Below are 17,367 nucleotides of genomic sequence, written 5' to 3'. Positions count from 1 at the left end.
TATTTTAAGTTACCGAAATAAAAGCACTTTTAATTTTCTTGGGTAAAAGCAACTTATGAAATACAGTTGTAGGACTTAATATTGTGATCATTAGATAAATAAATGTTACAATTTTATTAGAAGGATAAGCATATTAATTCTCAGATTGTTTTTTTTCTAAGTCACATTCTTAAAAAAAAATAAAGTGTAGAATATTGCGGTACTTATCGTATTCTGGGACGCGTATCAGGATACGTATCGTATCACCAGACTCTTGTTGATACACACCCCTACCTCCATCATGAGAAAAATGCCACAAGACACCATTTTCATCAGAGAATAGTTTTGTAATAAACTTTTTAGAGCTTGGGTGGGACTTGAAAGAGGCAGTTATTCTAGCAAACAAACATCAAAAACAATTTAATTGCCATATGGTTGGTTTGTGCTGCCAACTTTACTTTTCAAAAAAGTCCAAAGAATAAGGATTGAGTGAGAACTGGAACCAAACAAACTCCTCTCACCTCACTCTCCCCCTTCCAGTGTATCAGAGAAACTACTTCCCTCTGTCAGCTTATTTATATCCCTCGTTCCTCTGTCCTCTCCCCTTCCATCTCTCTTTCTTGGTGTGTCCTGTTACATTATGCAGCAGCAGCAGAATGGCTCAAATAATGACTTCCCTTTCTCCTCGCTTTCCCTCAGAAGCACTGATTTGATCAGATAAATAGGACTAAGAAGTGTTTCAAATCAAACTAATTATTTTGATAATTAGAAACTGAACAGTTGAAAGGTGCGGCAGAAATGCTACGATTTTTTAAATTCTGACAGTATTTTTTTAAATTGCAGTTTAAACATTTTATTAAAACATTATATTTAAGATCAGTGAGGAGCAATAGACTGGTGATAATTACACATAGCTCCAAGGAAGGTATGCACTGGTGAAGAAAATTTCTGCCTTGATGTCGTGCAGATATAGTTGTGCTTTGAGCATGATGTCTGTGAATGCATTAGAGCATTAGTTCCCAAAATTAATGCAAGGTTGCATGAACTGAATGTTATAATTCCTCAGAAGACCATTGGGGGCTGGTGGTGAAAGGGACTGATTTGACAGTAAAAAAAACAAAAACAAAAAGACAAATGACACAATAAAAATAAACGTGTGTATTTTAAACTGGTTTGGAAGAATCTTTTCCATATTTTTTCTATTTCTATATTTTCTGAGGTCAAATTGCTGAACATTGGAGGAGGGGAGGGGGGTATCGATAGAAGGATGGACTCAACATTACTCTTACATTACATCCTGTGGGGGACATTGGAGATTGTTCATCTAGTGTATTAATAGCTTTGGTCGAAGCAAGACTTTATGTCTGAGACAGCACCAATTGTTGTTTTCTGTTTTGTTTTTTTCAACAATTGGTGAATTGAAATGAACCAGGAAAATTGAATAAATCAAATTTAATGTTCAAAACTGCACTGACCTCTCGTCTCGCTTATTGATAATTTGGTTTTCAAAGTGAAATTTGAATTTATACATGATGAATGAATGAGAAAAAAAACATTGAAGGTCAGATATTGACATTGGTCAACCAAATCGTTTCAGTACACTGCATTGTGCATTTCTTCTCCAGGGTAGTAACCCTTGTGCTATCCTAGGCACTTTAACGTTGGGAGTTGGGTCATCTAGACCCACTAGACAATGAATTGTGATCTTCACTGGTGTCCATGGATTACATGAAATCTTTCCACCTTTATCCACCTTTGTCATGGTAGGGAGAACACGTCAATGTAAGGGGGGGTCATAGGTTAGCACAAGGGTTAAGAATGAATGAATGTGCACTTTACAACAATGTCAATGTACCAAAGTGCTTTAAGATGAAAATAAAATAAAAAAAAAGCATAAAATAACAAACAGCAATCAAATACATGAAAGAGAAATAAGAACTCAAAAAAATGAGTAAAAGGAAATAGGACGACACTGGGTGTTAAAAGCCACTCTACAGTGGTAAGTTTTCTGTTTGTTTTTAAAACTGTTTAAGTCTAATATTATGCACAGTTCACATGGAAACACACAGAACTTCTGATTTAAATCACTCATTTTTGCTTTTTCTCCCATTAAAATGTTAAATTTGGCACTGGTAATGCTCAATTTCTATTTCATTGCATTTGTGGACTAAACAAATCATATTCACTTCACACAGCTTATATACATTTTCTAATTAAGACTTAATCTCTGACTCTCAAAAAGCCATAACTTCGATGGTTAAGTGTTTCAAAATGGTAGACTAAAATGCCTAACAGTGGCTTTGTCCACATCCTTTTTCCTCTCTGCAGTTGCAGCTTCCTCACCATCCGCATACAGAGAAGTTGTCACTTTGCAGAAGATGCTGACGCTTGTGTCAGTGCAGCATGTAACTTCTTTCCCTGAATATTCATGGTAATAGATTCCATGTTACTAAAAAAACACAAGATTAAAAAAAAGCAATTTTTTCTTACTGTTTGTTTGTTTGTGCATGTGTGTTGACTGAGCAGCAGTGTGTGCCAGCACACTCTGCAGGTAGAGTGCAGCCTTCAAGCAAAGTTTGTCTAGTAACAGCTGCAGCACGTGACCAAAACATGAGCATGAGAAAAAAAACTAAAAAATCAATCCATCAGACTCTCCAACTCTTTATTTTCTCTCTGTCCACGTATCTGAAACCCAAAAATAGCCCTTCCCGACGTCACTGCCCCTCTCACACACACTCTCAGACGAAGATACACTCTCAGACACATACCCAACACACACTCATCCAAACCAGCCAGTGACTGAATTATTCAGCAGACACACAACGCACGATTAAGAGAAAGAGGAAGGAGGAATATCGACTGAAAAGGGAGGGCAGTGAAGGAAAGAAAAACAACAATGCTTTATTCATACACTTATCAGTGTTGAATCCAGCATATTTTAACATTCCTATTACCATGCAAAACACCTAAAACCTAAATGGCAAAATGTCTCTTTTGCTTGAATTACAATGTAAGAACCAATGAAATAAGGATTTTATATCCAGTTTCTTACCAATATCCAAACAATCAAATGTTAAAGTATCTGTGACTGGCAGGAGGAAGACTAAACTGATGCTGTGAGGCAGAAAACTGTATCAGATGAGGCACGTGACACGTCTGATTTTGCACACAAGGGAGTTGACTAAAGCAGCAAGCAGTGGCTGATTTCACTGCCATTCTTTTTTTATTTCTATTTTTTTACCATGCTACACAGTCGAGTTAAAGCTCTAAATGATTTTCTTTTCTTTTCTGAGCTCATTTTTGCTTTTAATGATCTGTTGCTATTGACACATAATCATCAAAGCTGGTAAAAGAGTCTAAAAAAAAAAGAAATCTAATATTTAAGCATAGGAGAGCATTTTTGGACATCAAGACTAATACTAAAAAAGACAAGTTTACATTTGGGCAACACCAAATTTATTACCAATGCTATAGAATTCAAAAACTACAGCTTAGCGCCTAACTTTTTCTAGTAAATGGCAAACGTACCATTTTACCAAATTCTTTTTTATAAAATACACTCACAAACACACACACAATTATGAATATATACATATAATGTGTATACAGAGTGAATTTATTTATTTTCACTATTAGCAGATAGAATTTCCACTATGAAACTTTTGCCATTTAAATCTCAACCTCTAAATCCTGATAAATAATGATCAGCGATAGTAAAGAAGTTGTTAATGTTACTTATTTAGACAAATCAACACTACAGAGAGAGCAAGTACTGTAAAAGAAGCAATTGTTGTATTTGACTGAGTGCCAACAAAATCCCCAACAGAAACCCCAACAATGAGACAAAGCTACTCATTGAAACGTAGTCGGACGATCAAAGCCACTTTTAATGTGACACACATTGTTTCTCACTTGTCAGCGTACCTTGTCAGTAACCAAAAGCATCGTAAAAAGTGTTGAGCCTAAGGTTGATACACGTGTTTAAAATTGGTCAGCAAAATATAAAATTTAAATGAACTACCCCGAGATGAACTGCTAAGCGCAGGACTTCCATACTTTTTCTCTCTAGATGCTTAACTCCGCCCTCGCAATTCCTGACCAATGAGTGAAGGGATTTTAGTCTCATGGTTTTGTTTACTAGCTTTGGTTTAAATCCATCTGACGACAGTCTGGATACAGACCAAACACAAGATTCAAAGCTCAATCTGGACCAAATTAAGCGGAAACGATCTGGAACAAACGGGTATCCCAGTCTGAATACACCCCATTGCATTTTGGAGGAAACTCTTGTTAAGCACAGCGTTGGAGGGATGATTATATGGGCTTGTTTTAAAGTTTAACCACCTAAGCTTTGCAATAAGTACATCTTAAAAATAATGTTCTCTTGTGTGAGAAGCTGTTACTAGTCATTTACTATCTGGACACTAAAATCCTCTTTTTAAATATTAACTGCAAATAAACTTTTGCAAAAAAAATGTCCTCAAACGTGAGACGGATGTTTTAACCCTTGTGCTATCCTAGGCACTTTAACATTGGGAGTTGGGTCATCTAGACCCCACAAGCTGAACCTTTTTTCTTCAATGATTTGTGATCTTCACTGCTGTCCATGGATTACCTGAAATCCTCTTCACCTTTATCCACCTTTGTCATGGTAGGAATAACACGTCAATGTAAGGGTGAGGTCATAGGATAGCACAAGGGTTAAATTGCCTTCTCCAAAGTCAGAAGCAGTCCCTTCTACAGAGTCAGACTGCAGGAGAGAAATAAAAAGGTTGATGAATCTTACTTGAGTGAAAAAAAATATTAACTGCATTGAAACATAAATGAAAATGACAAAACTTCTACTCCTATAAATCAAAAAGACTGAAAAACCAAAAGGAAAAGTGACAGGAGAAGCAAAGTGAATGAGACTCCTGATGTTAGAACAGTGTGTGTGCATCTGCCTTTTGATCTCAGCACTTTTTTAAAAACCATTTTTAAATGTTTCTACTATCTTTAGCTTTATAAATGTGTGATTTATAATAATTTGTTTTTCATTAATGGTCAGTAACTAGTTGAAACCTATCCATGAAATATGTTCCGATTTTGGCATAAAGGGTTTAACATACAGATCTGAGGTTTGACAATCAGAACTCTTTGATAACAAAGCCATTGTTTCACTATAAATTTCTTAATGTGATAAAAAAATGTTAACATTTTCAAGACTAGACACTCATGTTAAAGAAAAGAATACTGGTCTGTAACTACAGAAGATGAGCATAATCTCTAATGACATTTCAGATTCAATCCCTTAAACTGAATGGTAGTCGCAGTAAAATTAAGATGGTTTACACTATTTTTTTTCTTCAGTATGTATATTTTTAACAAAACATTTAGGGTTTTTTTTGGGACTGTGCAACAAAAAATCTTCATAATGATGATTCTACAAACCTTTGCATCCCTATGTGGGCTGGAGAGGAGGAGAGTTGCATGACAGAGACTCCTCTGTGCTTCTAAAACATAGAGAATAAGTCTCATATGAGCAAGATGTGTGTTGCACAATGTGCGACTGATTGACAAAAAAGATCACAGTCTCACGTGTGCATTTGAATTAAAAGTATGGATGCTGATTTTAACTTATGATATCAGCTGACAGAAGCAAGCTAGAGAACAGCAACTAAATAATTCAGATTCTGCAGTGAATGCAGATCATTGACTTACCACATTTGTTACACCCCTTCTAACAGACCAAGAGCAGAAACATGACATAAAACTCAGAGACAAAATAAATATTTTTAGACCAAAGATAATTAATCATACCTACACCAACAATACTAGTGTCATGAACTCCAAATTCCCCCTACAAAGTTGTAAAACCACTGACTGTATGAAAGAGCTGGACTGAGTATCCCCCCCGCTGGTGTTCCAATTAGGACGTACCTGCAAGTACCAAAAGGTTGAAATCCAATAGCCTTTAATTGAGATATAAACAGCTACTACTCAATTATATTTGCAAAAAAAAAAAACATTCTTGCTCTGCTTCCTCTTTTTAACATGTTTTTAAACTTGATTATTTTCATGAAATTTTTTGCTATAGTGTAAATTATTCAAGTTATAAACTGACCAATCAGATGCCTCAATGAAAATATGTTGTCTTGTTTTGGGCATTTCATTGACACCGCTTTCAGGGTGTGGTCTTCTAACATGCTTCCTCTTGATTGGAGAGAGTGGTTGCCATAGAAATGTAGTCTCAGACAAACTCGGACCATTCGCTGCCCACTGATGATGTCTGGTTCCAACATGGCGATGACTGTATGGCGGAAAAAATATCCACTGAATTGACTTCATTTTGTTGGAACCGAAAAGAAGTCGGTGTCTATATGGTGACCTCACATTCACACAATCCAGTTCTCTACAACAGTCAATGAGTCAAACGGAAGAAAACAGTGATGGATCGGCCAAATTTCGTGAAAGAGAGGAGAAAAACTTCACCCACAAAAGCCGTGCTTTCCACTTGTATATCTATCTATCAGACCTACAAAAAGAAAAATTTTAAGAATCAACCACTTTGACCATCACAGAGTCCCAACAGAAGCAATCATCAAGATCAGGGAAAGTGATGGGAGGCCCTTCAAGCAGGAGTTCCAGGACTTTTTCAAGTGTTGCGTTAATCAACAGTCGGATGTCACGGACACACCAACTTTCTCTAGGTTGCTCTAGAAAAAGAAGTACGTTAAGGCTAGAGCCTAGATTTAACACCACAACCTAAAGTTTCTAAGAAGTTTGAGGAAATGGCAAGAAGAAAAATAAGCAAGGACTCTCAAACATGTCAGCGTTTTGACGTCCTGAAAGTGCGTCACCGACGATGTTCTCTTTACCACAGGTATACCTAACCTTTATGTGAAACACAAATGTTCGTAAACTCTCGTTTATTGCCTGGTTATTCTTTATCATACATGTGGTTCAAAGACTCTAAAGCAGGGGTCACCAAACCCTGTTCCTCGTTGGCAGTAGATGCTGATTAGCTGGACTGAATCAGCCCAGTTTCTGACTAACTGAACACACCTGATCCAGGTGAGCAGCATTTACTGAAGCAGGGTTAGCTACCAAACAAGCAGGGCGGTAGCCCACGAGAAACAGGGTTAGTGACCCGTGCTGTAAAGGATTATGGGGATCCATAAACATTTCTTTCTTTCTTTCTTTCTTGTGTTTGTCCAACTTCCTATTAAGTATGATACCCATTAGGTTGAGCCCTTCTTAACAATACAAATGTTATGAACTTAACATAACCACAGATTACATAAACAATCCCTTTGAGTAACCAAACAAGATAAAACAGTGATTGGTCAGCCAAACTTAGTAAAAGAGAGAAGACAAACACAGACTCATCCACAGACAGGACGGTCTGTGCCATCCACTTGTATCTCTACTTATCGCAGTCCAAACTGACAAAAACTAAAAATCTGCAAGGAATCAATCACCGTGACACAACAGATGTGATCACACAAACAGCAAGACAGGTACAAACTATCAAAAATGAACGTACACTTCATAAATAAGGAAAGAGCTAAAAACATTGCTAAATACCAGATACTACAAACATTACACACACACGAAAGAACTAGTGTTTGGTACAATCTAGCAATTATTCATGGCATCAAATCAGTTAATGAATGCAACATGTGTTGAGTTTATTTAATTGGCTCACCATAAGAAGTCATGAATGGGCTTTTTGTTGCTCTATGAGACCAAAAATTGGATGAATACAGCCTTTTCCAGGTTAAAATGTGGAGAAATTCTGTTTGTGTTGTACTTTAACCTTTACCAAAAATCTTTTGAACACAGTCCAAGTGTTAAAAGTTCAGAAAGAAAGATGCTTGTTCTCACTTTGCAGCCCGTCCCTAATAACTAGAACTTGGACTTCAGTTTGGAGATGGTACAATGATCTTTTCAGGAAATGCTGTGACTCGGTTTCGCACAACAAAAGCCTAAAGTTGTCTAGCCTTTTTTACATGAATCCAATTTGATGTGAAGATTCTCAGAGCAGACACCTACAGTATTGACCACAAGTACCAATCAGACACTTCACTGGCAGCACCGGAAAATACCAGAAGTTACGAATCACAGATACTGCATGTATGCACTGGCCAGAAATTATCGTGTGTTAAACATTTGCAGTATTGAATTCAATGGGGGCCCTGCAACACACCTTCACCCAAAAGTAGCTGCGACAGCCTGCGATGGATGGATGGATGAATGGATGGATGAATGGATGGAATTCAATTAGAAATTGTGCACTTCTGAAAGCAAGTGGGCATTTGATGAACTGCACCATTCCTTTGTTACAAGCTGGTGTGGCAGAAGATCCTTTAAAACATTTTCATGGATTCAATCACCATTCTAAGCCCTTACAGTCATCCTTTAGCTGCATGTTCCTTACCAACATGGCAAAATTTAAAAGGAAAATTAAACAGACTCTCCAAAAACAATGAATTGCCAAAAAATCATTGATGTAACAAAGAAATAATCTACCAAACTCTAACTCTCTTATAAATTACTAGATTTATTTACATCATTTCCTTTTGAGTCGACGTGGTGATACAATACATCTACATAATAGCATTCCAGTGACAAAATCCTATCCGCCAAAAGCAAATATAGCACAGAGTCAGAGGTCACTTCAGTAACCTTAAACATTGCTAAATGTAGGTCTGTAACATGATGGATGCTTCTGTGTGTCTGTTTTGTGGAAATCGCAAATCCACTAACGTGTAATTAACAATAACTAAAGCTCAACATTTCACTTCCTGTGTATTTGCTACATCAAGGGCAGAAAGTAAATATTTAAAAGGTCTCTGGTGGTGCTAGTTTGTGTTTATACGTACATTTTACTGGCTAATCAAATAAACTAGTTACAGGTTAAACATTTACTATGGTTGGAAAAAAACAAATAAAATGATTTTTTTTTTCCAGTAATTGTAACAGAAACCACAAACACGCAGCATTATATATAGCCCGGAAAGACATGCGAGGAAGATTTTCTTTCAAAGGCCAGATCATGTGACCCATTTGGTTTTTTTATCCCTGCCCAGTATGTAACATGATAGAAATACTGAGCATAACATCTAAAATACATTAAAACCATCAGAAGACTCTGTTACATGACCTCTGCATTCAAGAGAAAACCCTATGGTAAGAGAGGCATTATTATGTAATTAACACTTAAATACTATGAATTATTTATTATTAGTATTTGGAAAATATATAAAATTAAATATTGTTCAAACAGCTCATTCAAATGGTTCAATTTGCAAGCCTTTGTCCTGGGTCCCTATTAACATACTGAACATCCAATTTATTACTCCTCTCAGAATAAACAGAAATAACTAGAGTCACAGAACTAAATTTTAACATCTACAATCTCAACTAAAGCCTGCAAACATTTTTTTTTAAATAGTTGCTTTCCCAGCTGCATTATAAATAACGCTTAGATTAATGTGTTCAGTCAATCAGAAACTGGGCTGATTCAATCTGAGTGGCCGGGATGGGAACCTGCCATCCCTGTGACCCCGAAAGGGACAAAACGGGTTTAAAAAATGAATAATGAATGAATAAGGAGCCAATTGAAAACAAAAAGCAATCATTAAAGTGAAATAAAATCATTGTTTAGGTATATTCTACAATTCATTAAGCCACATCGACAAGCTGAACCAGTGCTCACAAAGACTGCAGTATGAAGTTTGGGCGTTTATTGACAATAGTCTCTCCACATATAAAAAAATCTGTTTCCCATCTAAATAAATTATGCACAAATTTGTGGACCCAATATTTTCAAAATGTAGCGGGAAGATCTGGTTCTTTCACCTGGTTTGAAGGGTCACACTTCCAGTAAGGGACTTATAGCACGTTCTAATTAAGCTTCACCCTGCCTGCCTACCTCTAATATGAGGGGAACCATTGATGGAAGATGTTGCCATTTTGGAACCAGGGAATGTTGGTGAAAAATGGATTACTGGAACGATACATCCATGGATATGAAACTGAAATGCTACCATACCAGCAAACAACCCAAGTGAGAGGGGTTGTGTGAAGAGAACTATGGTTACTCCGAAATAAAAAACTAGATTGAAACAGCTGCTAGCTCAGCGTTCCAACATCTTCAAGAAGCAACTATAGAGATCCAGGGGTAGCTAAGACAAAAGGTCAATTACCATCAACTCAGAACTTCGACATTGGATACCAAGACAAAGTAATAAACCCAAGCAGACTTAACAGAGTACCTGACTTCAGATTAAAGATCTATGGAAAGAACTTCTTTCTGTGTGGAGTTTGCATGTTCTCCCCGTGCATGCGTGGGTTTTCTCCGGGATCTCCGGCTTCCTCCCACCGTCCAAAAACATGCTACATAGGTTGATTGGCAACTCTAAATTGTCCATAGGTGTGAGTGTGAGAGTGAATGGATGTGTGATTGAGGATATTCCACCCTGCGACAGACTGGCGACCAGTCCAGGGTATCCCTTGCCTACGCCCAAGTGGCCAGGATAGGCTCCGGCAACCCCGTGACCCCGAAAGGGAATAAACGGTTAAGAAGAGGAATGAATGAAGAAAAAGGAAAGAACTTCCATAGCCAACTACCAAGATTGAGTGAAGTTTATGTGAAGTACCTTCTGAAAGAAGATGTGTATGCAGTACTACAAGTAATATCTACTACTACTATCAATGAGACCAAGGAGCAACAGTGATCCTTAAGATGCTTGACTATAAGATACCACACATAAGAAACAGTACCTTCAATGGAAAAAGAGGCAGGACACAAATATTTAGGCAGCATTCTGAGCAGTCAGTCAGATATAAGATACGCAGAAAGGGATGCTAAGTACAACCAACTATCCTTACCTGAAGCACTGGAAACTCCCAGGCAAAGAGTACCAGCATTGGCTGCCTACCTGAAGAGAGAAACTACAGAGATAGAGGCAAGGAGGATAAACCAAATGTCCCTTCAAAGGACCATCTCAAGTGTACTCTCAATGGCAGTGTAACAGCATTCAGGATGTGATTGGGTGGAGTCACGCCAGCGTTTTCACTACACAGTTGTACTTTTGTAGTAAAAGCTGGATGTGCTTTGGCGCCATTTTGCTGAAATAAGCAAGAACAATCCAGAATAAATAGATAAATAAACAAACGCCATATATTTAGTATGTTTTAAATCATTAATGATGAAATATGCAAGCTGGCCATTACACATTACATTACATATGACTCAGCAGAGGCTTTTTATTCAAAGCAACTAACAGATTTCTTGTAATCGCGGGCATGAAGAGTAACCAGTTATTTGGAATAGCACAAATTACAGGTTTTTAACTCATACTTTACAAATTTTACTAATATGTAGTATTTTTATGGAGTTAACATTTTTTCTCATTTCTCTACTGTTTTAACAGTCTATTACTGAAGTTTTTTTTTTTAAAAAGAATGTTCTCAAAACCTAAAAAAAGACTAAAATAGTCTTATTTGTAAATACTATTACGTTATTTTTTCAAACATACCATAACATTAATAACAGCTCTGGAGTGATGTTCCAAAGATTTCAAACCAGTACATTAATAAAAACAGATGCCAATTTTATTTTTTAAAAGCAAAATATTACTTTTGTGTCCTAATTTCACTGTAATTGGATGATTATTTACTAGAGTCCCTCAAAGTGATAAATTCTGTTCACAGCTGAATACAAATGCAAGAAAAATGTTTTTGATCAAAGAGTCCTCTGTGATTTTTACAGTCAAAGTGGTTTCATTCTCCATCCAGGAAAATATCCCTCTGACATAGAATAATAAGATTATATTTTTTTTTTAATCTCAGAGAGAAACTAATAAAGCAAATCAGTATAGTCTGGTCAAAAACAACCCAGAATAGTCCAGACAAATACAACTGAGTTGAACTCATTTCCCTCTGAGCTAAAAAAGAAAAGGCACTGGAGTCTAACTACTTGCTTGCCCAACATGAGAAATCTTGAGTCTACAGTTTGACAACAACAATAAAATGTATGTTTTCAATAAAGTGACTCATCCTTTTCATAGCATTACACAGCATTATTTGCTGAAACGCAGATGGCAGACTGTAAGTATAAAGTGTAAACTAATCAGTGAATACAATTTTTTTATACGTCAGATGCTTGTCTTTTTTGAATGTTAAGATAAGTTTGGTAAATTGTAAGTGCAATTGTAAGCATGTTTAATCTATGAAAGGACCCTTTGTAATGATCACGATCACATGACAGCTTTACACATGTTGTCAAGTGATTTCTTTCATTTCTGTCCAAGTTAGTTTAGATTGAGTTTGAACAGAATTCGGATGAGGCCTCAGTGCTACAGTAACACGTTCTAGAGTTACCTAAACAACAGCGAGTTCCCCCCTTTGAATTGTGCTTTAAAACATTTAGTCATTAGGAATTCCATTAAAGGAACAACCAATCATTGATCCGACAGAAATGACTTCATCTGTTTTGGTGAATGGATGATGTAATCGTCACGGTATAAGGTGACCTCCAGAGATCGTCAAGGGATATATGGTTTTTACTGGTTGCAACTAAATTACAGTCTATAAAGGAATAAATGCTGAAAGCAATAAGTCCATTTATTACAATAATCTTGTAAGACACTTAATAACCTTCACTCAGCCATATGGGTGTATGTGTAATAAAGGGGAAAGATGTTTCTAACTTGTGTTTCTAGAGTACTCTGTCAATATTTCAGTGCAGTTAAATTACATTAACCCCATCTGCAGGACCTCACAATATGCAAAAATCCAAGAACTTGTTCAGCTTAAAGACCCACACTGATGAAAATTGTGTTTTTGACACCTTCTTGTAGCATTTTCTCATGATGTAGGACGTATATAAAGAAAATTAGGCTTATTATTGCATTTCTGAGTATTTCTTTATTCTAATTGTGATAAATCAAGAGGCGATAAAAAAAGTCCTTGGAAAAAACGTATGGCTGTCACGTATATATATATATATATATATATATATATATATATATATATATATATATATATATATATATATATATATATATATATATATATATATATATATAAAACTATATATATTGTATATATAGTTATATATATATATATATATATATATATATATATATATATATAAGACTATATATATTGTATATATAGTTATATATATATATATATATAACTTTATATATTTATATATAGTGTTATATATATATATATATATATATAGTTAGGTTAGAGTAAGCGCGTAAATAGATGGATTATGGGAAGTAAGGGAAGGCTTACTCCATGACAACAGTCGGATTGCTTTGGACCCTGAGTTCCATGTTGAAGATATTATCACAATTTCTAAATTACAAAATTAAACTAGATGGATAAAATAGCAATAAAAATATGAAGAAATAGAAAGAGGAACATGCATCGTCACTACTAAAAATCATGTAAAAATTAAAATGGCACAGATGCAAATTAGATTAAAGAGAGAACCAAGATAACCACCACAAAAAGCCAAATGGAACCAGAATAATATATTAAATAAAAGGCACACCAGATTAAACAATAATAGCTATTTATGAGAAAGATGTGGTTAAAAATAGAGAACAATGCAGGACAGCCACAGAGTAAAACTTTGAGTAAAAGAGAATTCAAATAAGGGTAATAATCAAAAGTATTGTCCCTGTAGTTTCTAAACACAGTGACTCCTCACACAAAAACTAACAGCTGATGGAGCTACCATGATTTGTTTGTGACTAAATCAGACAGTTGTTTTACATTAAGTGGGACCAAAGTGGGGAAAAAAGCTCTGTTGACTAAAATGCCAAATATACTTTCTACAATGTAAAAAAGGAGAATAAATAAAGTTAGAAATGTGATACATTAACGTTCTAGCTTATTTGTGATTTTAATGTTGATTTTTTTTAAAACATTTTCTGTCATTTTAGGAAACAATTAGATGCTCACAAAATTGTAAGGGCTGTTGATAATTACAAAAGTGTGGATAACTCATTGTCTTTAACAGTTTTGTTGAAATTAACTATTTTAAAGTCACACTCCAATCCTCTTTTGACCTTTTTTTAAGTGTTCCCAGTGGTCTTTTACCTATAATTATGCTGTTTTTAGCCAAAATCGAAAAACCTGTATCATTTTCTAGGACGTAGCTTCTGCAGAGCGGCAGTAGCTCGTTAGAAATTCACCTCGGAGTTGTGGGCGGAGTTGTGGGCGCAGACTAAGCCCGCCCACACCCACCATCATTCGCTTTTTTACGTGCTCTCCCACTAGCTTACAGCCCCAACCTGGTATTAGCAGTGCAACAAGCCGTACACAGTTTTTCAAACAGATTCTTTCGTTTGCTCCTCATTCACAACAATTTGAATAAAGAAATGCCATTTTAAGCTTAATTTTTGGTACATATGTCCTCTATCATGAGCAAAAAAACGCCACAAAAACATGTTAAAAACACCAAAAATATGATTTTCACCTGAGCAGGTCTGTACATTTTTTTCTTTTTTTTGCAAAATCTTTCTTTTTGTCAGCAATCCACCTCCTATTTGGACCCTGCATGGATATGATTCAGAGGAACACATCCATTTCAGCAGAACAGCCCAATCAGCGACTGAGGATATGTCACTGCTTGAGTACAACTCAGCATGATCATTACTGCAATTTTCCCTCTTGTCATTAATTCTCACATGCAAAATCATTTTACAAATAGGTGGCGGCGATGGGGGGGGGGGGGGGGTTTGAAGATCAGAATTTTGAAATCATTTGTCATTTCTGCCTGCAAGCATGCAAAACTGTTCCATTGTGGTAGGAAGGTAAAACAAGGGAGCATTTATTCATACACACCTGCATCTTGTGTGATTAGATGCCCTCAAATGTGGTCGAGGAAAAAAACTACAGTAATGCTCTGTCCATAACCAAGTTTAGAAAGACACCTGCATCGTGCTGATATGGGAACTGCAAAGACACACACACACTATAACTGCTTATTTTCAGCTTTCCCTTTCAGCTTACCCCCCCCCCCCCACACACACACACACATCCTCTAACATCCAGTTTCTGTGTACTAGGCATTGAGCCTTTGCTGCACATGCTGACATCAGCAACCAGCAGCACCCACCGAGACCCCCCCACCACCTCAAACACTCACTTCACACATGGGCAGAATCAAGCAAGTCCTGCACTCCTGTGGCATAAAGTCCCTATCAAATGTGGGTGGTGCTCACTTTACCTGTCAGCTCAACCTTAACTGATGGAACAGCTTTTTACACATTTGTTATGTAATTCAAAGCCTGCAGCACATAAGAAAAAAGAAAAGTGAAGCACTCAGTTCCACAGCTTTTTAGTGTAGGCAAGGCCCACAGCGGTCATTTACTCACAGAGCTAGGTAAAGGATATGGCCATTCGGTGATCTTTTTGGCGTATTTTCTCACGAAGTTATCCTCGCTGAAAATGAACAAGGAGCGATTGACAGTGAAGCAGTTCTGGCGCACCGGGATGGGGTTATAGAGGGCCATTGTCCGGGCTCTCTGCGCCATAGACTGCTTGTACACTCTTTGGCCCCCGGGCCCTCCAGGTGGGCCATGTCCGTGTCCGTGTCCATGAGGTCCACCTTGCCTGCTGCCACCACGGCCCCCGGGGCCCCCTCCGCCGGGCCCTCCCCCGTATCTGGCTGGTACCTCGTCTCCAAACCGCGCCATTCTGTGGACACCGATCTTGGACACCAATCTTCACGAAACAGCGGAGAAGGAGACCAATGCTCAGCTGTGCAGCCACACATTACATCCCATCTGGATCAGAACGTCTCATATGCACAACGGGTTTGTCTTGATGATGAACACCTGGCCAGAGGATGCGCGGCTCCTGGTTTCAGGGGACGAGGACGCCCATGTACCGTCTCCTTCTCTATGCGTCTCTGGCAAACGGACAGCTGTAGGTGAGGGAATCGACGGGGTGGTCGCCTGGTTGCCCTGTACTAGAGGAGTCTGTCCGCGTTCAGCAGGATTCGCCTCCCAACATGAAACCATGGGGAGACGCACAGGTTAACACGAAGGCTTCATGTTCTGCATGCTGGTATCACGGCGCACCAGATGTTCCTGCACCTTTCTGGACGAGTCATTCCCACTGTGGTAACGGTGTCATGAAAATCTAAAACAGGCCTCAAGACATTAATTTTTTTTGTCGATAAATTTAGAAAACAGTGGCAGCTTTCTGACGACTTGGCATCTTGGAAACAGTCGCTGTTTCTGATGATTTCAAAGGCATCGAAAGAAGGAAGAGCTACTATTATTTATTTATTTGGGAACATCCGCAATGTTTGGTGAGATGTGGCTACCGCCACCCTAGTTGTTTCACAAAGTGCGCTCCGACAGAACCAGGAAAATTGGGATTCATAAAGCATGACCTCAAGAAAAGAGATGAGGGGGAAGGAAAAAAATACCGTTTTCCCTCGGAAACGTCGGCGTCATGGTCATCTTGCGGCGCGGAGGAAAAGTGTTTTATTTTTCAAAGAAATTCGGCAGCATCCTCCCTCTCACTGCAACCATCATCGTCACCTGCGCGGCCGTCCAGGAGCGGAGCGAGGGGACACACGGATGGTGTCATCAAAGGCAAAGGTACGACGGTCGCCTCCCCGCCGCCTGACGCCCTCTCATCATCCCGGAGGTAAAAGCAGAGCCGAGAAAGCCCCTCAGCATCCCCGCCCGAAAGTCAGTCCGCACCGATGAGCCCAAATGTCCTGATGGAGCGTCCTCCCTCTCCGTCACTCTCTCCTCCAACCTCCCCTCCCCTCCCTCCTCCTCTCATTGGAGTATAGGGTGTGCGCTCCTGGCGGCCTCCTCTCCCCTCATCCAAGGGAAAAGGAGAACTTGATCGGGTGAATGGGCGACAGGAAAAAAAGGGAATGTGCTTCTTTAAAAAGATAATAATTAAATAAGTAAGACAAATAAATTCACTTGCTCTGCAAATTGAATTAATCGTACATCCCGCCAATAAGCCGCTCTTCTGTCAGCTCGCGTGAGCCCTGGTCTGCTCGTTTTTGCAACGACAGCACATCTCATCCAACTTGCAGACGGGTCTGCGTCGTTTGCCGCCTGCTTTGCTGTGTGCGCCTCAGGCTACAGCAGTCCCAGTTGACCAAAATTACCCCAAGAGCCTCACATCGAATTCGTAAAAGACGCGAAGAGGATGTATAAGGTCGTTTGGTGCGCTGATTTCTGCGCGTTTTGTAGGCTATTTCATTAAAATCAAAGGATAAGTGTTTTTATTAATAGCCAGATGCGCGCGTCTGTACGGCTGGGAGCAACGGGGGGGGGGGGGGGGGGGTGTTGAATCATGCAGTTCCTGCAAACAGCTGCAGCCCGAGCTGACTGGGATCGCGCG

General features: G+C 38.3%; 1 protein-coding gene across 18 annotated transcripts in view; it reads right to left on the bottom strand.

Moving 5' to 3' along the window:
• The window catches only part of LOC101170273 (voltage-dependent P/Q-type calcium channel subunit alpha-1A), a 92,893-nt gene extending 76,106 nt beyond the window's left edge, over positions 1-16,787 (bottom strand). For 12 of the 18 annotated variants that reach the window (XM_023957626.1, XM_023957640.1, XM_023957634.1 and 9 more), the window contains exon 1: positions 15,385-16,786. In XM_023957626.1, the coding sequence (XP_023813394.1) occupies positions 15,385-15,686 (302 nt within the window). In that variant the 5' untranslated portion in view covers positions 15,687-16,786. Of the gene's footprint in view, positions 1-15,384 lie in introns of all 18 variants that reach the window. The other 6 variants (XM_023957637.1, XM_023957630.1, XM_023957638.1 and 3 more) reach the window with 2 other exon arrangements.
• Positions 16,788-17,367: the final 580 nt, after the last annotated feature.

Source organism: Oryzias latipes, chromosome 8 (genome assembly GCF_002234675.1).
Source record: "Oryzias latipes chromosome 8, ASM223467v1".
Taxonomy (NCBI): domain Eukaryota; kingdom Metazoa; phylum Chordata; class Actinopteri; order Beloniformes; family Adrianichthyidae; genus Oryzias; species Oryzias latipes.
Note: the sequence above shows the minus strand (reverse complement) of the source record. Positions and strands in the feature narration are given on the sequence as shown.